The following is a 23,918-nucleotide window of genomic DNA, read 5'->3' as shown; positions in this document are numbered from 1 at the left end:
CCCCGTGAGAAAAGCGTTGCCGTAACAGAAGGAATCCATGGAATTTACTTAATAACTAGCAGTTCTTATAGCGTAGCGCGGATCTTTGGAAGAATCTACGTAAAACACCGTTTTACTACGTTTGAAACGTCCGTTTACGCAGAGTAATTTGCGAGAAATCGGCGAATGTTTTCTCTAATTTTCTTCTTCGACGAGTGAAGACTAAATCCAGTGAATTTTAATGCCGAGAGATCGCGAAAGAGCGAGAATTGATATCGTATAAGATTAAGTATTATGTTTTTCATTTGGTAACAGGTATGCAATGAAAACATGCCATAATAGGCAACAGTTACGCTCGACCTTCTCCGATCTTAGCGTACACTAAAATTTCTGCTTACGTATTTTCGTATACGTGTCACGTATCGATGACTCAATCAACTCTATACTACTGCAAGCCCAACGTACGTATGATTTGCAGAAGGCACGGTGTCAGCTCGTAGTACTTTGTTTCTCCTCTAAGTGGTTTGCCAATATATCTCTTCAAGTTAATGAAGTTTATCGGAGATTTAACGAAGACGTATGCGCTTCGTATGTAAATTCATTAGATGACAAATTCAATGAGCAAACATGTGGAACATATGGAGATAAAATTCCGTTACTATCTTTATAAATCGCAAAAAAATATCCAAACCGACTGTTTGCATTTTAAATCGCCAAATTGCTTTGAATAGAACCAGTCGATAGACTTTTATCGTGTGTATCATACACCGCTTAAATCATACTCATCCGAGCATATAATATATTTAAATACTAAGCAACGGTGTTTTACTGTCGATTAACGAAAGTGTTTTACAAAACGTAAGAAGAAAGAAATTTACAAATTTCTATCGCAGTAAAAAATACTGCAAAAAATGAATTTCCATTTAGTTGCGTTGAAAAGATTGTAGTTTGGATAAATAAATGTAAAACGATTTCTTGTCGGGAAGCTGGCTGGCCGAAAGATTCGAGTCTCACCTGGGCGTTACGCCACTGCGTGGGACGATGCACAGTGCAGTCGAGCGATGCACCAAGGTCGAGGCCACCTATGCTATTACCTGAGAGAGTGCATCTTGGATCGCGTATACGTGTGCGAGCAACACGCGTTGCGTGCACACGTTAGCCGCACGCGAACCAGTGTTAAGTGCAAAGACCTCCCCTCGCGTGTTTCAGAAATACTCGTTAATTTGACGAGCGCGACTTTACGTGGCTCACCGTGCAATTTTCGCGACCAAACCACTGTTTTATTTCTATTAGTTCTGCCCTTGTGAGCAAACAAATTTTTCTACCTACGATCGACACAAAATCGCTAGTTTCCAAGTATCTCTTCTCGAAAACTCTTGCAATTATTTATAGTAGCGGATAAAAGGAAGTCTAAGTATAAGTGGTACAAAAATGCTATAAATCTACGCAATAGAATTATATTTGGTAAAAGCAGCGAATAAATATATCTTGCAGAATACACGACAAATTATTTAACAACTTTAATCTTTTTCTCGTCCACTACTCTCTCTCTCTCTATATATATATATATGTATAAATATTAATTTCATTTCAAATCTTCTTGCCTCGATTTTTGACCGCTTTTGAATACGGTTTATATTTCATTCCTCTTTGAATATTCGTCGACTAAGCATGGAAGTCAGATTATTGCAATCCAAGTAGAAAATGTTGATGATATTGCTGGAATTCGATTCGAGGGAATGTTATTTTCTTGGCTGGCGAACGTTCCAACGCTGTCTCTTTACTCGTTAAATTATGATTCAACCGATATGCGTATTCTTTTTCTTCGTTCGATATATCTGCACGATAAGATATAAAATGTACTTTTGTAGTACTTTTAAATAAAGTATCGTCTTTCGATGTTTTACCGCAGCGTCACGCATACCGAGCGCAATCATGCCTGACCATTCGATCCTTTCTTTCTTGCCGATTCACTTACGGTTTCCATCGAAGGGTGATTAAAACCGGATCGAATGGAAACCAGTCAAGGTAACGTCCTTGCGATCCGGATGGCCTGCTGGCGTAGAAATTCGGCTTCGCGCGAGCTCATCGATCAACCTGTCAATAGTTAAAGCTCGAACGAATTCGAGCTTCAATTATCGATGCATTTATTCGAGGCTTACAGTTTTATTATATCGTATCTTTTACTCTGAAGTACTTTTTGTAGCCGTCTTTTTACCTGTTAATTTCCATTGAATAACTTTTTACGCGATGCGAGACGTTTTATATTAAACGATATCCGTTGCAAGAGGAGAATAGAAGAAGGGAATTATTTTCTAGACAACTTTATTACATATCAGAATACAGCCTACAGTTTGTAAATTAGATGCTTATCGATATACTCTTAAATATAAGTAACATCCGGCAGGCTTAAATAAGAGACATTGCCATCTAAAATCCATTAAAAAATATGAAAAAACGATCGTAACCGGATAAAAAATAAATTTGAAAGTCATAATGCACATTGCTTTGCTTTTATTATTGATTACAAAAAGTCCTCAGCGTGTACGTGTCTGTAACGTGTCTCTGTTTCATGTATCCACGTATTATATATATATATATATTTATTTATTTATTTATTTATATATGTATATGTATATAATGATATGCATGTACGTGTGTTCGTGTGTGAACGTGTGTCATCGTGTGTCGATGTAAAGTTCCGAATCTTTATAGAATTTACGGGAAGATGTCAGGTATATGAATTTTCCTTTCATACCCTCTGTTCTTCTCGTCAATGTCTCTCTTTCTCTCTTTCTTTCTTCCTTTCCCTCGCGTTTCTCTCTTCTTTCTTTATATGTCATCTAGAACCGCATAGCATGTACAACGTGTATGTTATTTAATGTCGAGGAAGAGCCCGTGGCAGTGAACAGAATGGGTATGTAAATATAGCCTACGATCTAGAATAGAGTACGTGATTTGATACATTGCTTTTGCATGCATTGTTAATGATATTTCCTTTCGTGTAATTCTCTTATAGTCATTACGATTCATCTTCATCTTCGTCTCATTTATTCCGTATAGTTTTGTTTCTTTTATTTTGTTTTCTTTAACTAGCAAGCATATAACAACTGATTCGTTTCTTCTTCTTTATTCTCTGATACGATTATTCTCTTTTTTTTTTTTCAATGATATGACGTGTCAATATGTAGTAAAGTTACTCTCAGGGAGCCGCCAAAGCCAAACCATAATCATCTTATAGTCAATATAATTTAGCTATACAACGGTGTATATCAAAACTTATAAAATACCCAAAACCACTATGGCGGCTGCCCTGACCCTGCATTTTGCGCGATATTCTTCTTCTCGTGATATGCGTTTAGAGCCAGGCTTCTTATTGGTCATTGATTTCAAACATTTAAAAGTTCGTGGATCTCGCCTACGTGTATTATGTATATGTGCGTGATCGATCGAATCGATTTCGTTCTTTTTCGTCGTGACGTGTTCGTCGATATCGTTGAAACGTAAAACAATATCCTCGACCAGAGTCGCGTTAATAGTCATTATTTGAAAGCTGGCGGCGGTGCCCTTTGTCCATTCGTTTTCGACGAGTCCTCGCTGGTCATCACCGTCACCAGTTCACCGACTGCTTTCCCTAAGTCTCCTAAAAAAGAACATTTCAGTTGAACTTTCCTCTTGTGATCAATCTTTTGCTCCTCCGTTTTCTGGTGTCTATCTATTTACACGATTGACAATCACCTCTCCTTAAACACATCGTTATATCGTTTATAAGCGTTTATAAATCGATTACATGCAAGCATACGTGAATGGTGGAAACATTGCCTGGCGAGTGAGTATTCGAGTTAATAGTTTGTGATCGTAAACACGTAGAGACGAAAGCAACGAGCAGATAGGACTAACATATAGATCCAACGTTTCGTATATAGGGTGGACTATCGAGAAAGGATACGTTAAATATTTCTTGTTTTTGAAGACGTAGAAATACTGTTTCTATATCTTTGAGAGAATTTAATTCGCTTGTGCGATTATCAAAGTTTAGCCATCTTTAGGAAATGTTTAAGTATATCTATTTTTTTTTTTTTTGCTTCACCCTATATAGTTGACAAACACCAGATATATTAAATTTCACAACAACGAGTGTACAGGACCAGTATTAAGCGATGTACGATTCTCGATTCGAGAAAATTAGACGCATTTTAGAGAATAACAGTGCGTACAAGAAGAATCAGCGGGAAAAGAAGCGTTGATAGTCTCACCTTACATCCATTCTGTGGCGTGAAAAAACAGGAGAGCATTGTTATTTTTAAGCAGAAACGAGATCGTGCATAAGAAACGTTCGACATAGCAGATTTCTTTTAATTACACTACATATAAAAAGTGATCGTACTGATCTTCGTACAGGAAAAAGGAACGAACCTGCCATATGCAAGAGATTGCCCACGTTGTGGGCAACGCTGTGAGAATGCGGTGGCGGTGGTGGTCTCTCTAAACTGCTCACTCTTCCTTCGTTCGAGCCTCCACCACCTATGTCCACACACCCATACCAATAAGCTTTATGCTAATCTCCTCGGCATTTTGTGAAACGCTTATTAATATGCAGTTAGTATCTAATAGCGTCAGAAATACCCTGCGCCCACTTATTCTGAATATCGAGTACGACGCTTATGGCGTATACGCCGGCATAATGTTAAGAAGATCTTATTTATACGTAATGACCATTTGAATTAAATAACTAACGCGGGAAATTAAAAGTTGAACGTTTGTGTAAATGATAATTAATTTGTTTCACCAATGACTCACCACTCTATGACTAAGAAATAAAGTATCGCTCGCTATAAAATTCTACCGTGATATCGTTATCCGTACTCCTATGTGACATACCTGAAGAGTCGTGATAGTGGCCGTTCATTTTAGCAGGCGAATCGGTTGCCAATTGAGACGCTGTTACGCTTCGCGTTTGTAACGTACCCGTCTTCGATGGCGAGGAAGCGTTTGGCTACAAATAAAAATAATAACAAAAATAATAAATCTTTAACTGTCAGAAACTTCAAGAAACTCGTACTTCTCAGAACTTTGAGAAACTTCAACTGATCTATAGCTATAACAATTACCTAACCAGAGACGTAATTATTAACGTAATATAATTTCGTCGTACCTCGTCCAAAAGCTGTCTAAGTCTCTGCAGCTGAGCCTCTAGTTGGCGATTATGATCCTCGAGTATCTGCATGCGTGCCTCTAATCTGCCCTTGTGCTGTCTCAACAATTTTGCCTCGGCGATCATGTCGCAGTCAGGCTGTCGGTTGCCATGACCGTCTTCCGGTGTTGAGCCCGGTGTCTGTTTCGAGCGTAGTCGTTCGTATTCCGCTTGAAGGGTCGCGTTCTCTTCCTCCAATTCGCGTATCATCGCTTCCAGTTCCTCTCTTTGCTCGGCATCGATCGCAGCCATCACCTGCACCGGGCTTCTGGGCACGTTCACGTTGTCGCCGCCGTTCAAGCTCTGGCAATAGTGAGCGATCAACTGATGTTCGTCGTCGCTATCCGGCGTCGAGTTGCTTCTCGTGCGCGATAGTTCGACTTCCGCCAGTCGGGACGCGTACATTTCCAATCGGGAGTGCATGTCCTGGCTAAGGGAGCTGTGCTGCGGCGACGGCGCCGGACTTTCCAAAGCATCTCCCTCCAAAACTGTCTGCACTGGCAGATAGCCGACCCTCGGGTGCTTCTTGAAGTATCTTTTCGACTTGAATTTGTTTCGAAGCGCTCTCGTAAAGTCGCGTACGTCCTCACCAGATGTGGTCTGCGAAATAAACGAGCGTTATTGTTTCACATTATGGATATGGAGGAAATATTTTAGAAAGGATGGCGGACGAGTGAGAAACATAGCTTACCGCAGTGCAATATTCCTGCATCGGATGCGTCAACTTGTGGTTCTTCGCCTTCCGGCCTGAGAAGAAGCAATTCTGACACATGTCGAAATTGAAGCATTTCAAGCAACGATACCTGGAATCGGAGGAAATGCGTATGAATTGAAATGGAAATCGTACTTTTTCGATATTATAGATTCACTTGGAAATAAAAGAAAGTGAATTTCTACAAGTTTCTAGATTTTTCTAGTTTTCTACGATGGTCAAATTTGCAGATATGCCATACCTGAATCCAGTGATAGGATATTCCTTGCATATGTTACATTTCGCTTGATGCTTTGCGCTCTCCGCGGCGGAGAGTCTATGAAGCACAGGCAACCAGACCATACTTTGAGGCTCTTGTTGCAGCCAGCTCAAAAAGTGCACCGCTTCTATTTCATTTTTGTCTTTTCCAGCCTTCTCGAAGCAGCTGCGAACGCTCGGCTCGATATTTGATCCACCTTCTCCCAACTGCCTTGGCACTTGGATGCAGTCGTGCAACAATAAACCGAGCTTTCGTTGATCCACGAGTCTGTTTGGATCCGCGATTAACCGGAATAGATCTGAAATAACCGTGACTTCCGTTATGTGCACGTTCTTCGTGTTGAGACCATGAAATAGCGAAACGACGTTATAAATGGAGGGGTACTTACATCGATATTTCTCTTCCAAATGACCTTTGCACAACAGGACCAAACCAACTTTGAAGGAAAGCACGCGAATCTGACCAGTTCGTTGACTGAAATGGAACGACAGTTTGCTGAGCGTTAAAATGTCAACAGAATCGTCGTTTTGCCAGTCGGATAGCAAACGAGCAGCGAAGCATGATTTATTTAATTACGAATAATCGTTGATCGGGCTGCTCACCTATCGTACACGTTGAGGAGCCAGTTGATGGCTAAATCGATGCATAACGGTACGGACACTTGCGTCGGATTATCCGCCGTTATCACTTCGTACAGGGACGTCAAGACTGTCACCATGTCGGGAATGTCGATTAGTTTGTCGTTTTGCGCTCGGAGTCCGTGCGAATCGAACTGCTCTAATGCGGTGGAAAGGCTCAACATGTCCACTGCAAATGAAACATCAATAATAAACGAAATGAAATTACGTACATCATCGTTCGAAAACTTTAAGACGATTACTATATCTTCTTCTTCTATTGGGAAAAGTTAAATATCCATTGGTAGATTCTTTAACAACATATAGTTTATGTGACAACGAAGATATAAAATAATTTCCTAAGTTTCGGTAGAAACGAACTCACGAAATTAAGTTACTTGTTTCTTGGAAATTGAACATTAACCGTACCTAATGACGTGAAACTCTCATTTGCGAAAAGCCAAGTTGCTTTCTCAGAGATTCGTATATGAGAATTAAAGGTACAGTTCTAAAGTCAGAATATTTGTTGACTTTCAAAGTACAGAACAAGCAGAATGAACACCACTGGTTCTCCAAGCAAAATAGAGCCATGCAAAAGATCAAATCCATCAACAACGACGAGGGTATGCGTCATCACTGCCGGGACACGTGATTAATCGAGAAAATTACGACGATTAATGAACGCGCAGGCTAATCACCGGCGAGGACCGATCGCCTGAATACAAACTAAATACGAATACTCGAGAATCTCACGACGGAAAATTAAGGGCTGATACTCACGGCACAATCGTTTTTGCACGGTGCGCAGCTTCATCGCGGTCCTGTACGCTGAAAATCGTACTTCGTTCAGGTCCGCCAGAGAGGACATCAGCTCTATCATTTTCGGATGATCCCAATGGGTGGTCTCCGACTGATGGCTGCAAAGCGTTTCCACGGGATTAAACCGACCCGATCCGGGATTAAGAGATTCATGCAAAATTTTCACGCAACAGCCACACGGATCCCGGCGTGAGAAGTTCCCGGCAAAGTCGAGAGGAGAACTTTGTTTAATCTTTATTAAATCCGGCCGCAATTCTTGGCTCGAGCCGCAAGCCAGGTTTTAAGAATTTATCCACGGACCGACGAATTCGCGGATTCATCGGATCTCATGGTCTTCAAGATCATCCGGATATAAGGGCGAGCCAAAATCGGCTTTAACTCCCGACCGAGGCCCGCAAGATGGAATTCAGGTGATTTTCGTTAGTCTCTTGAATCACCTCTTGGTTATGTCGATCGTGGAAAAACAATTTTTGCGAAAGTTTGATATCTCTTCTTGGCCTAAGCCACCTTCAAAAGCTGTTCGTATATCGTCACGGGTCTACTTTCGTAACCAGCGAGTCGTTTATCTTTGGCATAAAGTTTGCACGCGTGTTAACAAACATAAAACGAGGCAAAATACATTTTATACGTTACAAGAATACGTTGAAGGAAACGGAACGTCGAGCACAGTTCAACGCAGGATCGCCAACGATTCGAGAAATTGATCTGTTCATCTTATACGTTTAAACGTACGTTTAAATCGTTCTCGTCGATAGTTACCACGACTTTCAGACTTGAGAATTTCACGTAAAAGCATAGCTATCGTAATTAAAACTCGATTCGGCTAATATTATATAATAAAAGTGATTTTGTTTCTCGACCAAGATTAAACGTTTCGCTGTAACAATTGCAATCCTCGCTACCAGTTACGCAATCGATATTCCAGGGTCGTCGATCGAAAGTTAAGCCTCCCTTGGTTTGAAATCCGGTCGCCGATCTAAATTAGAATTTCTATGGTTTCGTCCATTTGCAAGCATCGCCTAAACATTCGCGGCTCGCTTTGAAATTCCCAAACGACGAGGACGAGAATAGCACGAACTTCTTGTAGTCGCTTTCGAACCACCATCGTCTTCATCGATTATTCGTTTGTTTGCGTTTAAGATCGCGTTCTGGATCCAGTGGCCGCGGTCCTGGTAAATTTAACGTTGCAAGATTCGAGTCCGGTTGAAAGGAAGATCGATTACTTGATATAGTAAGGCACTTTGGCGGGTGTGAGGGCTCTCTCCCATGGTGGTTCCACGCTGCTCGCGAGGAAAGCCTGGCTACCCGGAGTGCTGCCATCCTTTCCAAATCCGCTTAGCAACTTGTAACGCTCGTCAACCGCCACTTGCAGCACCTTCCACCTGCGAAAATACGCGAAAAACTTAGCGTCTTCGAACGAAAAATAATCAACATTCGAGCAAAGATCGCGCGAATAAACGTTACGGTACAGTGCAAGACCACAATCTGAGTGTGAAAGTCTGGCTCAAGGATTTAATCTCTTTTAAAGCTTTTATTCTCTTTTATTTTATAGAAAATATCTAAATGTATATATATATATATATATAGGATAGATATAGATATTTGTCGTTAATATTTTTCGAGATATTCGCGAGTAGCTCCAATGTGTTCCTCTCGGGACTATATGAGCCAAAATGAAAATTATGATTCGATAAACGTTAATAAAATGTAGATGCTTGGTGTTCCACATATTTGTATTTTAACGTCTTTTTTGTGTTAATACTTTTCGTGAATAAATGAAGAATTAAAGTTGACACGTTTAAGAATCTCTATTACGACAACGTACGTACATATCTTCTCTCTTTCGCAAAATGCGTCTATTTATGGCGTTGAAAACGCGTGTAAAAGAAAGATTCTCCTTCTCTGTAGCTTCAGATTTCTTCGTGGAGAATTGATGACGCATACGTGTGTGTCATTAGATGTACAATAGAAGACACCCATGACGCATGCGTTGCGTCACCAGGTACAAACGTGTCCAAGTATAAACGTATCCAAAATTGTCCAAGTAGAAAAGTATAAGCATGTTCAATCGAGTTAACTATACTGGAATGTATGCCCGTATGAAGTACTATAGATTATCACATATATTCGTACTGTTCTTTTCCATTTATATAATAAATATATAAAAAAAAACAGGGATAATTTATATTGCAATGGAATATTTTTATAAACAAAACGAAATATTGCATCTATCGGTGTTTGAAGTTTCAACTAAATCGTTCATCCGAAGATCTTGTACCTTTCTTACAACTCCATCCCGAGGAACGTGGATCGCGGCAAGAGGAAAGGATTTCGTAGCTTTCTCTCAATTTATGTTCAGTACGAAAGATTACTTTCCTGTTTACTCGGTCTCTGGACGAAAAATATTACGAAACGTTATAAATATTATTTAGGTAATTGGAGCGATAAGCGGTGCACTGGCGTTGCGTAAGAACGGATTGTGTTACACGGAGAGAATGTGGAAATCGTTTGACGTTTAGTTGCAATAGGTGTAACGTTGTTGTTTGAAAGCTTGGGTTAAGTGCATATATTATAGCGTTCGTTTTAAATGGAACAACGCACCTGGTGGATAATACGTAAATTCTGTTCGTTATTGGACCAGTGAAATTATTAGAACAATTTGCTGCGTATTTTGCATCGCAAACAGACTGTGTTGCTATAAATAATCGAACTGTTTGGTGTGAGATTTGGAAATAGTCGAACTGTTATATATAATAGAACTGCTGGGATGCTGCGATAATTCGATAGAAAATTTATATCTCAGCTTTTGTAATTATAAGATTAGAAGCTAATTAGAAACTAACAACAACGATACGCGCAATTTTAATGCGATTACTTGGAAAAGAATTATTCAAATTTCAAATTCGCTACATTCCATAGATTCTCTTAGATCGTCTTCAACGTGTCTTTTCAATAAAATTTCTTAGGAGATTTCATATCGTTTAAAAGGTATAAAAGGACACTCGCTTTCTCATTTCAAATCTCGCGCTACAAGTTTTCTTAGAACATTAAAAACCTTCGAACTTGTCGAAAAGAAAGCGAATTAGTACGATGAAAATTTGAAGATCGTAGCGAGGATAAAACCAAACGACCAAGTCCACTGTAACGAAACTTCTTCGTAGGCAAGACGATAAATTTTCTCTAAGTCTCATGCGTGTCGTATTAGCATGATAAATTCGAGAGAATGAAAATCGTTGGAGAAATGAGAATTCATCGGTAGGTAAGTACCTGGTGTTGAGATCTTCGAGTTTCGCCAGCAAAGCATGAGAAACGATGACGCTGCTCGAGGCGAAGACGCTCGCTTGATCGTTCGCGTACTCGATGCTCCTCTGGATGGGCAAGAGTCGTTCGCCGAATTTCTCCAATTGCTTCAGTAATTCCGTCGCCTCGTTCGCATCGTTCGGATTCTGCCAGCCGCTCTGGATCGCTTCGGCTCCGGCCATCCGCGACGAAAGATCCTCCAGCGTCTTTTGGAACACGCATATTTTCTGCAACGAAGAACGTCCAGATCTTTTAAGCTTTATATATTATTCTATACATCGGACATAGACTGCGGCAGATTTTTACGCGATTTCATATTTTTTATTAAGAGAACTAAAACGATGGAGCCTACGTAATGATCTGTTTCGCGACGAGTAGTCCGCTTTCGATATTTTATTTATTTCTGCTTGATCTGTTTTATTTATTCTGCGATAATTTATTTTCTAGATTCTATGCACTCGCTGGATTTTTTCACCCTGAAGTTTATTATAAATAAATAAAAATCCGCAGACTGTACGTTGCTATCGATACACGGCTGGCCTGGGCAGAGGGAAATAATAATGCTTGACACGAAGCAGGTGAAACACGAGGGAAGCGAGAGGGATGAGAGCATTTTGGTAGGTTTAAAGTTGAAACTTTAACGCAACTTCTTTTGTCGCGAAAGTTTCGCTGGTTTAAATGTTTCCTCGTCGCGCCACCATTTTGCCGGAACATTAAACTTGTAAGTATATAATATGCGCGATAACTTTTTCCTGGATTTTTCTATCCTCGTCGGTGTAAAATTGGAAGGAAAATTTGTTCCTAAGGTGAGTGGAGGTTCGCGTGTGATTCGGTGTAGCACGGGAAAGTTGGTTGATTTAACGCATCGATAAAAGCGAAGAGAAAGACAATGGGAATGGTCGTGTATATCCGCGTATGAAAAGTGCGATCGGAGTCGTTGCATTTCTGGAAAAACAGATTTTGAGATGTCGGGGCATGTTAGAATGTTTACGCCTTTCTTCCTACTCTTTTCTCTCTTTTTTTTATAATTACCACAGACAATAATTAATTTTTTTATAATTACCACAGACTATCGATTTCTTCGCCGATGAGAACTTTGAAGTATCAACCTCGCACGAATCTACAGTTTCAACAGTCTCAAACTCCATAAAAGTAATATGCATCTAAATTATAGAAGATTTCTCTAGAAATAAGCGACCATAATTTCTACCCTCTTGAAAATTGTTTACCACGCGAAAGGAGATATCTATGAATTTACCAAGCAAACGTTTATCCCATAAGATTGGACGCAAGAAGGAGAAACTTGAGCGACGACTGTAACCAGTTTTCGTGGTCGCCGCCGAAAATAGTGTTTCACGAATAAACGGACATCGCTGGTCTCGGGAACGATGCCGGTTTTCGGTCGAAAAGAAAGCTGCAAACGTAATTGTCGAGAGCTGAGAAGTTTATGGTCATGAAAATCACGTTTATGGTTTACCGAGTTTCGCGCAGTCCTACTCACGGGTCAACCGTGAGTAATCGTTGCTATTAAAACTCGTTATAAATCGTGGTCGAGCCGCTCGTATTTCGTAGCCGGTCAGAAGACCTCGACTTTGTCGCTAATGGCGAGGCGACGAAAACGTTTTGTTCGACGATAAACGCGCGATACCCACGCGTCAGGATTGACAACGAATAAAATTTCGTCCTGGTACATGTAGATATTTACATAATTTTAGACGCAGATTTGATATGCGAGAATACGTCGTACAAGCCAATGAGCCGAAACGTAGAGAATATGTGGAAACGCAGAGAAAAGTGGTGATATGAAAAGTATTATTTTTAAAAATTTGCTTTATTGTTTGTGTCTTTTTTTGAAATCGATAATAATAATTATGAAAGTATCATTCGTTTTTATTTTATAGATTATTTTATAGATTATTTGTTAGAATTTACTTAAAAATCTATGATTGTTCCTCTCTAGAGATTATTTCGGAAAATATTTGTTTTAAATTCATAAACGATTCAGGCTACGATTAATCTACGCGTTGTATGTGTATGCTTAATCCTCTTTACCTCTGTTGTACGCATAACGTGAGATAATAGAATCTCATTTTTGCCACCGACCTCTCGGTCATAAATTGTAATAAAAAAAGAAAGACGAAGGAAACACGAAGTTCAGAAAATGACATAATTACATTCTTCAAATATCTCTTTGACGACTAGGGGTAAAGTAATTAGAAAATCGTCAGAGTTTTGATTACAGTAATTTGGGTAAATTGAATTCGCGGAAGGGTTGTTTAAACGAGTCTCAAACGTCCAGCAACAAGTTAATAAACAGTTAATTGAAGGCAGCCGCAGAAAGTATTTTTCCTCCTTTTGCTTACCATTTTTTAACATTTGCATTTATCGCATATCAAATTATATTTCGTTTACCCCTGCCCCGCCCCTCTATCCTGTACGCTCTTATTTTATCTAAAACCTAACGTTAGTAGATTACTCGTTTCACGAAACAAGTTCTAATAAAACGACTTTTTTGATAAAACGAGATTTTGCAAATAAATCTTACAAATCTATTATTGTAAAAGAGAAGTCTGTAGCTTGTAATTTACAAATTCCCTGGTATTATTTGTCGTTAGTAAATTATTGTTCGACAGGGCTCGAGAACGTTAGCTAATATCTGCTTCGAACGAAGGGATTTCCACCCTGTTCGTTACGGATGTAACAAGATTCGCAATAACCCTCCGTTTAACCCAAAAAATCACGGGGACGAAAGATCATGCAATACGATTCTCCGGTCGCCGCGTCCCAATAAAAGAGTCACGGCGACGGTGGTGAAGGTAACGCGCCCTTTTTCCGCCCCGATAAATTACATTCGACGTTGCGGAACGACGACCGCGTCCCGCGAACCGACAGGACAAAAGGACCGCAACAATAACCCTTAAACAACACCTAACATCCCTTTCAGAGTGTTCTGACGACGCGAAAGCAGTCGTCACGCTTTCCATTCATTCGATTACTTCCCATTCAACCGACGCATCCTTCCATCGGCTGTCTCTCCCTTTCTCCGCTTTGGATCTTCGCGACGAAGAACCGCCATTGCGTTCGAAAACACCCGTCGTAATTTCCAACGAGGAGAAAACGGGCTCCATTCTTACCGATGTATTTCCACCCTTTCTTTTGCAGTCGTTACGCCTTTGAGCGGCTTTTTCGCGTTCTATTAAGCGCGAAAAAAACAAGGTAACAGGTTTATAAGGGTTGGGAATTTTTTGTTTCAACGACAAAGAGTTTAAGTGAGATAAATGTTAGGATTTTGTAGTTTCTCTATTTTCGAAGTGTTTCGGGACGCGAGTGAGCCGGAATTGACACAGGTTATTTAACTTTGGGATATTTCATCTTATTTTTTATTCTACTTTGAATCTCTGGAGTGTGTTAATCAGATGAATTCAACTGTGCTTAGTTTTTGAATGATATCTCCTATTCCATTTGCATCTAGAGTATCTGACAGCGTAGGTAGACGAAATTGGAGCTAAACTTCAATTAGATCTCCGCTCTAATCTTCTAGAGTATTTAATTACTTACTTTCGTGATAAACTCCATCGTTCTTCCTCGCTTAAACCGCGGAATAAAAATAGAAATTAAGTTACTCAGCCCGAACACCTGTGAGTCGTCTGTAATCCAACGATACCTATTAAGAATTAACAAACATACTCGTTCGCTAAACCCATGAAGTATGTATCGAAGTAGCTATCTGGACCGATATATTTGAACCGCCCTATTATTCCCAAATTTACTCCACGGAAAGCGATACGCACGAGGCTGTGCCAAAAAATGCGGCGTTTTAGGTTTAAGAAGATGCTCCACTCAGCGCAAGGATGTCGACAAATTTGGAAATAATGCATCGAGCGAGAATACGAGATCGAAGGGGAGACGAACGTACAGAGGACAGAGCGAACAGAGGTTGGAGAACAGAGAAAAAAGCGAAATAATAGGCAGAGCGAACAGTGAAAGAGGCATAGAGACGTGGAAAACAGAAGCGAGGGCAGAAAGTGTAGTGGAAGGAATAGTGGGAAAAGAGAAAAGGAAGAGAAACGGGGGGAGAAGGAGAAGGGTTGCGGAAAGAGCAACGAAAGTAGGAGAACCGAGAGAGACGAACAGTGGGAAAGGGTTGGGAAAAGTCCGCATTTGCATTCTAAATAAACGTCGACGACGGACGCTAAATCGCTCTAATTAGTCGTCCCGCTATGAAAGTACTTCAAGCGTCGCTTATTCGGCATCCAGAGCGCGTTCTTAAAGCGGAAAAGCGAAGAAAAAGCTGCGGATGGAAAGTCGATTCGCCCGAGGTCGGTTCATGGCGCCGACCACGTGGAAAGTGACGCTGTCAGGGATTCGATAAAGAGAATCGTCGAACGAAATACCGTGAGGGACTTGGTTATTCGGGTTGTTTCTCAGGCGATGAATACCGAAGATCAACCGACAATAGTTAAAACTGAGTCGCACAGAAGCCACGACCAGCTTCATAAATTATGATCCACGGAAGAACGAGGATTACAAATATTATTTTTTTAATTTTCTCTTTGTCTATGTATTTTATAATAATTTATATAAACGCGCAGTAGCATCTGTTACCTTTCTCTGTAAGGGATGATAGAAAGAAAAAGAGATACTTTTATCGTTCGCTATATTTCGCATCGAAATCTTTTCTTCGAGAATCTAAGTTGCTACTCACGAAAGGATTAACCCATTTGAAAATACGAAGAAAAATAATCGTCGAGGGTAACAGAGCAATTTTTTTCACGCGTGCCTCAAACAAGCCTCGCGAAAGAGTCGTTTCCTTCGTGCACCTCGTGTTTACGAGATCGCCAAACATACCGCTAATTAGGTTTATTAAGTTTATTTGCACCTGTAGCTGGAACGGTGTCGGCGAGAAATTGTTTCAAAGCTGCCACGTAACGGCACCTAAAGAAGCGGAACAAACGACCGTAGTATCTACTCCGCCTACAAAAAAATCCGCTACAATTTCCTACAAATATACACTCGGACCTATTCACCAAAAAAAAAGAAGAAAATTGGCAGGTGGAAGCTGATATTATTCGCGATTCTTTAGAGTCGTCGACGAAGATTTAATTCTGGTAATAAATTCCTTCCGGGAAGAACGTACGAGCTCGGCGAAAGTGTCGCGTCCAAGATGAATGTATCGCTGAAAATAACATTACACAGCCATCAATATGTCCCGGTTTCCCGAAGCTCCGACACAGAAATCGTTCCAGCGAACAAGCTGCACGAAAGCAGACTAGAAGAGCCGTACGAAGAGGGAAAAGGATTGGGGGGTGGACAGAGGTGGAGGACGAAACAATTTTTCCTCCGCTTGGCCGTCTGCAATGTCATTTATTATGTAGCCGACCGGGCAATTAAAGTTAACTCGGCCGTGCTTTCGCTCTTCCTTTTCTCTCTTTCTCGGTGGCCGCTTTCCCTGTCTTGTTTTACGCCTTCACAGTAGCGAGCTCGTTCCCGTGTCGCGTTCTGGCCAATTTCTTTCGCGGAATTCACCCAGCTAATTGTCTGGCGCCATTCGATACTGCGTTTGTTACGGCCAGCGCAGTTCGATAATAATTAGCGTGACGCAATTTTCTTAGCGAATTTTGTTAACGAGAACGCGTGTAAACGAATCGCGAGATAACAGTTGGGAGGGAATCTGCGAACACGCGGTGATTAGGTTCGATTAAATTCGATGGAATTTTTTGCGAATAGGCAAATAGAGATTTTTTGCAGGTATTTTAATTTAACTTTATTACAGGGTCTGCAAATTTTTACGTAGCGACGAATCGTCGTTTCAATCGACGAGAGATTCGATGCTTCAAGAGAACAGAGTGGCTTTTTTAACATATTCTACGTGAATTGTTCGAAACGTTTTTACAGTGCGATCATTTCGTATGAATCTTCAATCGGCTTGTTCCATTATTAGAGCGTTAAGAACGATATCTTGCGATGTAGAGAACGTAACAAGATTAAAATCCATTTCTTGGGTGATATTGCTTCACTGATTTTGAGAAAAGTGTTGACACAGTAGATTTTCAGTTTTAATCAAAAAACAGAGAAAGGAGAAAATATCTATAATAAGATCTTCGTTGAAATCGCCGATCACGTTGTCGCAACGTATCAGCGTCGAAGTAAATATAGTTATCAAAGTAACGTCTGGCCATCGGTGAGGACAGAGCGAAAAAGAAGAAATCGCAAGATGGGATTATGGAAAGAAAGAGAGAAGGAAAAGTGAAAGATTAAGTAGAATACGACCGAGACGGTTACCAAATTGCTTCGTAAATATTCAGTTTTCCTGTAGACGTTTCTGTTATTTATCGAGTCAACGTGGAACAGGACAAAGAGAAGACCTGGCTGAGGTGACTAAGCGGCAATATTGTGGCGCCTGTGTCGTTGGCTTCACGCCATGTGCATCTATTATAAATCTGGCCTCGTAGTCCAAGTACCCTAGACCTTCACCTTAACGTCTCCGCTGTGATTCTGAAACGCGTTCCATCGATTGCCGGATAAAACAACCCTCTCGATCTATGGCCCTTCCATCTTTTATTTTTCACGTGTTGTCAATCGCGCGAGGCGACTCTGAACTTTTTCCTCAAATTTCGGTCAAGATTATCGAAATCGCCGAAAGCGAAATCGCATGAACATTTTCTGCTATCTGATTACGATTTCTATTATTAAGTAAGATGCATAGAAAATTCCGTTTGTAACGTTTCTACGAACAAGTTCTTTACGAACGAATTGCCTATTGTTCCTCTCATTTCTTCTTCACGCTTGTATGTTTGCAGATATCTGTTTTATCTGGAACATTTTATTCGTATTTGTTATTCGTAAAAAACGTGAAACATACAAAAAGTAGCAAAATTATATCGAACGATAGAAAATTATCTGTATTTTAACGATATCGATCGAAGTCCAGTGAAATTTAATTTAATAGAGTTGAACGAGGAAAAATTTCTACTAACCTCGATACATCAAGCAATCAGGAGCAAACCCATGTCACTCGAATTTTCTAGCTATATTACTCGCGGTACTTTATTAAAATCAACTGAGAATCAACGAATGAAATATTTCAGCCATAACACAATGTACAGTTGCGCGACGCAAGATATGTAAACTCATTACACCTGCTTTAGCGTAAATAAATTTGGCCAATATAATTAATCGTGGAATCAAGCACATAATAAACGAATAATTTGTTCGCGTAATTGACGCTGCCTGATCCGAATTATTTGCGTGCGTTATCAGGATGATCCCATTGGGTCGTTCTTTAAAAAAGAACGAACTGAGCGAGGTCGGTCGACAAGATTCCATTCATCACTCTGGCGGTTAATAAACACATCGATGTCGATTGGTTCGCGGAAGTTGAATGAACAAAGTCCGCGAGTGTACTCGACACGATCTTGACTGGTTGGAACGTACAGCACGCGTGCGAGGAATCTTAAAATCGACGTGGCCAGAAGAGAGATCGCCTCTCTGCTGTTTGTCTAGAGGATCTCAAGCAAAGAAAGTCAGCGGCCGTGAAAACGTCGCGGCGTGTCGATAAAAATAGCTCGTCCCGTGAAAATACTTTTTCGATTTATCAGAAGCTCTTCGTGGCGAGAGCCGCTGATAGTCGTGTGAGTCGTTTTCGTCTTACTAATTTTAAGTAACACGTAGCGTTAGAAAACGTGTAATACCAGGAAATTAGGACGTATTACAGAGAATCACAATTACATAACGATTATTTAACAATGAAACCGAAAAAACCTGATACCTTGAAAAATGAAAAAATGCTGGATAGAAAATTTCAGCTTCAAGAAGAACAAATATAATGCAATATTAATGTACGTACGTATATCCTGCCACAGTGTCGTTAACAATCCTACACAAACTTGATCCAACGAGAAACGTCGAATAAAAAAGGAAGCGAATCTGGTATCGAAAGTTTGCCAAGATCGATACATCCATAAACGAACGATTGGCAAAGTTGAAAAAAAAGAAAAGAGAGAAGAAGAGGCACTACCAATAGCTCACACAGAAATATCGTTAAAATGTTAAAACAAAGAAAGAGGGTAACATTATGAGTTTAAAACATATTGCGAAACATACCCAGCGAAGCAAGCAACATTAAAATACGGGGGAAAGCGGTCGGCCGAGTGTCGTATTTTTCATGGGAAAATATCGTTGCGCATATGCCGGGAGTTTATCGCGGAAACGTCGCCATCGGAAAAAGGATATTCATTAGCTCCATTTGCCCGAGATCATCGAGCAAGATAGGCCACGTTTTATATCCTATATAACGGATCCCGCTAGGATCGACAAAAATATGTATTTCGCAGCTTGCAAATGCATCTCCGCTGAATACGACAAGGGAACAGGCGCTTTTTACCAGTCCAGCCACCATCGGTGTATTCCTGTCCGTTCTGCCGCGAAATTCCATTGTGCCGGTAGATGCTCTTAAAATGACGGGATCCGTTTAGAATATGCTTGCCTCCCCTGAACTGGGGATGCGGAAGACGCGATCGAACCTCGCCACTCGATACCCCAACCCCTCGATATATTTCTTCGTGAACTAGAAACGTATCTCCGTTTCTCGATCATATGGGAATATGTGTCTGGAAATTCGGTAAATGCAGGTGTACCCCGTTCGTCTTCATTCGCATCGTCTGTGATTTTTTTTTTTTTTTTTTTACTTACACCGTATACTCCGTTGATCAAATGTTCGGGATATCCTCCGCTTTTTGGACGAAAGAAAATTTTTAATATACATATTTTTCCGATAAATAAGAATATTTCAATTGTAATCTTCGTTTTTAAATGTAACCGTGCGACTGTAATTAATCCTATGACACTGTAACCGATATTAATCGTAATTTCAGTATTTACTATAAAAGATTAATATTGTGGATAAAATGTATATTTATTTCACGCTTTAGGCTAGTCTGACGGGTCTTTTCTTTTGCCAAACATCGAATACGATTTAAGGAAGAGGGGAAATAGAATTTTATGAAAATGTTTACTAAAATTTCGTACGATAGGATAAAACGTGAATTTATTCGACTTAAGAGAATCGATATTTTTTCTTGGTTTATCGGGACGTTTCGTTTTATGATATATCGAAGGGAGGAGGCGAAGCAGTGTTTCGATGCACAGCAGTTTGCGTGCGTTACATAACATTGATCAATAGTTTGTTTATTCGGAATGTAATTGAGCTTTGGTCGGTATCATATTTACCGTGAAACCCGTTTAATAATTTGATAGGTATAGGATGCGTTTATTAGTGATAATTCGGCCGAAACGTATGTAAGCATCGTGCTAGCGATAGAAGTCCGATCGAATACGAAGATTGAATTCCTATTCAATTTATATATGGACGTATCTCGGGAAGCACGTCAAGTTAAAAGCATTGAACGCGTAGGATGGTTAAAGGAGATGGTTATTAGAATTTCGTAGAGAAAAATCGATACAGTCGGAAGCGTTATGCACGTTCCAAGGGCAATTTCATTCTATTCTAACGTATATTACTTGCATATTACTTCGAGAGAGTTGATATTAAACGAAGAAGCAATCTTTTCCTATTTATGACACTTTTCATGATTGAGCCATTCAGAAGCCACATTGATTAACTCTATAAATTAAAAACTGCAAAGACGTGACGATATTTCAAAAACTATTTTTTTTTAATTTATCTTAATATTTACCACTACCACCTACGTTATTTTCTTGCAATAAATGTTTGTCTGTTGCGACCATAAATTTCTATAAATATACATTTGTTCCTTAAGGATTCAGCATTAATCGTATACCTACCTATATATATATAATGAAACTGACAAGTTGTGACAAAAGTGAATCGATCGGTTTTATTTCTCGATTACGAAGTGATTTACGATCGTAGAGCTTCACGAGAAACAAATGGATACTATTGTCAATACGATTGTTTTAACGAGGATTAGATACATTAATAATCGTTAAGAAACTTTGTGTTCCACTTATTCTTCGCGATATATCTGTATTCGAAACATATATAAAACTATTAAAAGTTATCACTTTATATCCATACCATTCATCTTTTTCCTCTTTTGAATATCGAAGTCGTTTATTTTTATAAACTTTATTCCTATTCCCGTTAGTGCAATAAAACGAAATACCTATACCCCGTTCATCTTGCCCCGTTCATTTTTATTTATCGCCCGATGGGTAATCGAAAATCGTGATATTTCGTTGAGCCCGAAACGAAAACGCCCGGCCACGAAATCGATGGAAGGTATTGGGTGGGATGTATCTTTAATTGGATTTACTGTTCGACGCGCTACAACCGCGGAATAAGATTCTCCAGGGAAAGTAAATCGATTAGCGAATACAAAATTAGCTCTGCAAATAACAGAGACGAAGCTTTCCGAATCGTCTTTACCATTTCGGTTCCGCGCGAAGCTTCAAGGAGTCGGCTTCGAGTCGTGAAAAATTCAATATATTCTGGCCGACATTTGAATTTTATGTTACACTATACATTTATCATTTATACAGAATATTTAGTTTCGAAACTTTACGCTATCCACGCTGCTTGTCTCCGGTCGTTTTCTGGTTAAACGTTAGATACGCGAGAAAGATAGAAGAGACAAAAATTCGACCACTAATTATCTGTGAGACGACAGGCGGAACAGATTTTTGAAATATGCTATGGTTTTCGTACGACGATGAAAACATCAGAGCATTTATATCGTTAACGATTGTCTTCACATTAAATATACGAAAGCAATCATATAACGAATTCAGCAATTTACGATACAATAAAACTCAGGATTACTCGTATGAAACTCGAATTAATCGCAAGAACAAAATACGTACTCTGGAGATTTTATAACACGTTTATTGGTTATGCCAGTGCTACTGTTTTATTTTGCGCAAGCCAATCGAATTACGCAAAATGCATATGTAATTACTATTTAGTGGAATAACATTGTTAACTACGTTTTTCTTATACCTTCCGATACACTGCATAAAGCACGGAGCTCGAATTGAGGAAGGTAAAATATTATCGAGAATAGTGGACGATTAAAGAATTAATTGTCAAGAGGCGACCAATGGGAAGAGTAAAAAGGACACTCAAAGACACGACACCCCGATGATGTACAGAATTCCTCGGTGTAATCATAAGTCTGAAGGATACTTGCCGCAATATCAGCGTTATGAGGATCGTTTTCTCCTTTAACGTCCAACGTCGACGCCAGTCCGACGACGCCAAGCTGACGATCTTAATATCGTCCCTCGGATGCAATAAATGCGTATTAACATTTATTACCCCCGACCGATACATTTTTGCTTCGTCGAAAATTCTCTACGTACTTTTACTACGAACCGTAATTCTCTGTCGTTACGTCTTATTATCGAAACGATGTTACCGAGTAATTCAATGGTGCGCGAGCTATGTACGTCTACGCGTTTCACTTTGCGATCGTTAAGAAAGTAAAGAGCTATTTTTTAGATTACTTTATGCGAATCATTATACCAGGGCTTTCGCTGTCATTACCTCGAAGCCTGGGTATTCTGATACGTTGGCGAAAATTAACACCGATACGTATACCACGTTAATTGAATTTTAAAACAGTTTCCAACGTTCGTTCTTGTTGTACAAAATTCTGTTCCGGTATAAAAATCTCGTCTTCGCAGGTTTTTGTAATATCACGCGGTAAAGCACGTACATCCTCTGGCTATCAAATCAAGATTAATTAAAATTTGTACTGTTTTAGAATACTAGAGAGGCGTGGAAAAACTTTAATAGCAAAGTTTATTAATTCTTAAAATGATCGAGATACTATACCTATGCATGTCAATAGTTTATATCTTCTAGCCACGAAGAATACAAGCATGTTCTTCGACGAATTGCGATATGGTATACTAATAAATTAATTCCTACGTATATATGATCTAAATTTACTAATAATTTGTGCAGCCAAATAAAATCTCTTATTTACGAAAATTCTACCTTTTGTAAGAAAAATAAACATGGGAATCTCTTGCACGTGGTTCGAATTCAACGACTACGGATTGCATTTCGGCGCAACAATAAGAATAAAGCTACCCCAACCCCCCGTTTTTCTAACTTTCCACAGGTTAGCCAAGCCGAAATGTCATCTTTCACCCTTCGAAAACCTGATACTCGTGCGCGAGTACGTCAGAAACAAAAATGAGCTTCTCACCGAAGAGAACATCGGGCAGAACATTTTCCCGAGGGGTGGATTGTCCGCGAGGCAACGTTTCCTCGTGCTGTACCAGCTCTGTATCATGTTCTCTTATCTCGATCCGGTCATCTATCCCTTATCACGAATCAGTCATCTGGACTTAGTCGCGGCGACTGCCACAAGCGGCAGAGAGAACGCTACACGGGAATCGGATTAACAGTCGGCGAGATGGTAAGAGCAATTTCCGTGATTGTATCTCTACAACACGGCAGAGGGCACGAGGATACTGATACGCCCCCGCGTAGTGGCTTGTTTCCAAACGATGCCATGTGCCGTGGTGTTAATTACACTCGGTTGTCTGCTAAACTGACTCGTCCGCGTCCGATTAAGTGCGCCGAACTTAACGTTTCGCGGCTCTCGGTTAATTAATTTATCGTCTGCGCGTCCATCGTCGACTTGCGATTGATTATAGATCGCAGTAATCGTCGGGGAAACAGCCATAAATCGTAGCTACGAATACCAGGAATATTTGGGAACAAACGATGCATAAATTATCGGAGAAATTTTCTTGCCAATCTTCGATCAACGAACAAATTTTTCTGAGTTATCGAAAAAACGAAGCTGTCGACCTACGATCGTTTGTCAGTTTGAGCGACTTTTGTCACGAAACGTATCGCACAGCGAATATCTTCTGTAGCGAGTGATTTATTATTGAAATGGCAAATCGTCGAACAAGTTATACAAAAGAAATCTTTTTATTTATACTTTTTAGTTGAAAATCGTACTAGTTGCATCATATATGAAGGTACGATCATTATTTCTAACTTCTAACATATTCTAACGTAAATGTAATACACATCTG

At 39.9% G+C, this 23,918-nt stretch overlaps 1 protein-coding gene across 9 annotated transcripts in view; it reads right to left on the bottom strand.

The window, feature by feature from the left end:
* Window positions 1–2,287: 2,287 nt before the first annotated feature.
* The window catches only part of LOC117238618 (dystrophin, isoforms A/C/F/G/H), a 438,274-nt gene continuing 416,643 nt past the window's right edge, over window positions 2,288–23,918 (bottom strand). For 6 of the 9 annotated variants that reach the window (XM_033503654.1, XM_033503665.1, XM_033503719.1 and 3 more), the window contains 11 exons: window positions 10,848–11,107; window positions 8,804–8,962; window positions 7,542–7,678; window positions 6,747–6,951; window positions 6,533–6,618; window positions 6,127–6,442; window positions 5,865–5,976; window positions 5,135–5,773; window positions 4,861–4,975; window positions 4,396–4,503; window positions 2,288–3,622 (listed from right to left, as the gene is read on the bottom strand). In XM_033503654.1, the coding sequence (XP_033359545.1) occupies window positions 3,522–3,622; window positions 4,396–4,503; window positions 4,861–4,975; window positions 5,135–5,773; window positions 5,865–5,976; window positions 6,127–6,442; window positions 6,533–6,618; window positions 6,747–6,951; window positions 7,542–7,678; window positions 8,804–8,962; window positions 10,848–11,107 (2,238 nt within the window). In that variant the 3' untranslated portion in view covers window positions 2,288–3,521. Of the gene's footprint in view, window positions 3,623–4,196; window positions 4,248–4,395; window positions 4,504–4,860; window positions 4,976–5,134; window positions 5,774–5,864; window positions 5,977–6,126; window positions 6,443–6,532; window positions 6,619–6,746; window positions 6,952–7,541; window positions 7,679–8,803; window positions 8,963–10,847; window positions 11,108–23,918 lie in introns of all 9 variants that reach the window. The other 3 variants (XM_033503701.1, XM_033503691.1, XM_033503710.1) reach the window with 3 other exon arrangements.

The sequence above is a fragment of the Bombus vosnesenskii genome, unplaced genomic scaffold, assembly GCF_011952255.1.
Source record: "Bombus vosnesenskii isolate JDL3184/JDL3185 unplaced genomic scaffold, Bvos_JDL3184-5_v1.1 scf7180000013264, whole genome shotgun sequence".
In the NCBI taxonomy this organism is placed as follows: Eukaryota; Metazoa; Arthropoda; class Insecta; order Hymenoptera; family Apidae; genus Bombus; species Bombus vosnesenskii.
The sequence above is the reverse complement of the archived record's forward strand: the minus strand, read 5'-3'. Positions and strand labels throughout refer to the sequence as shown.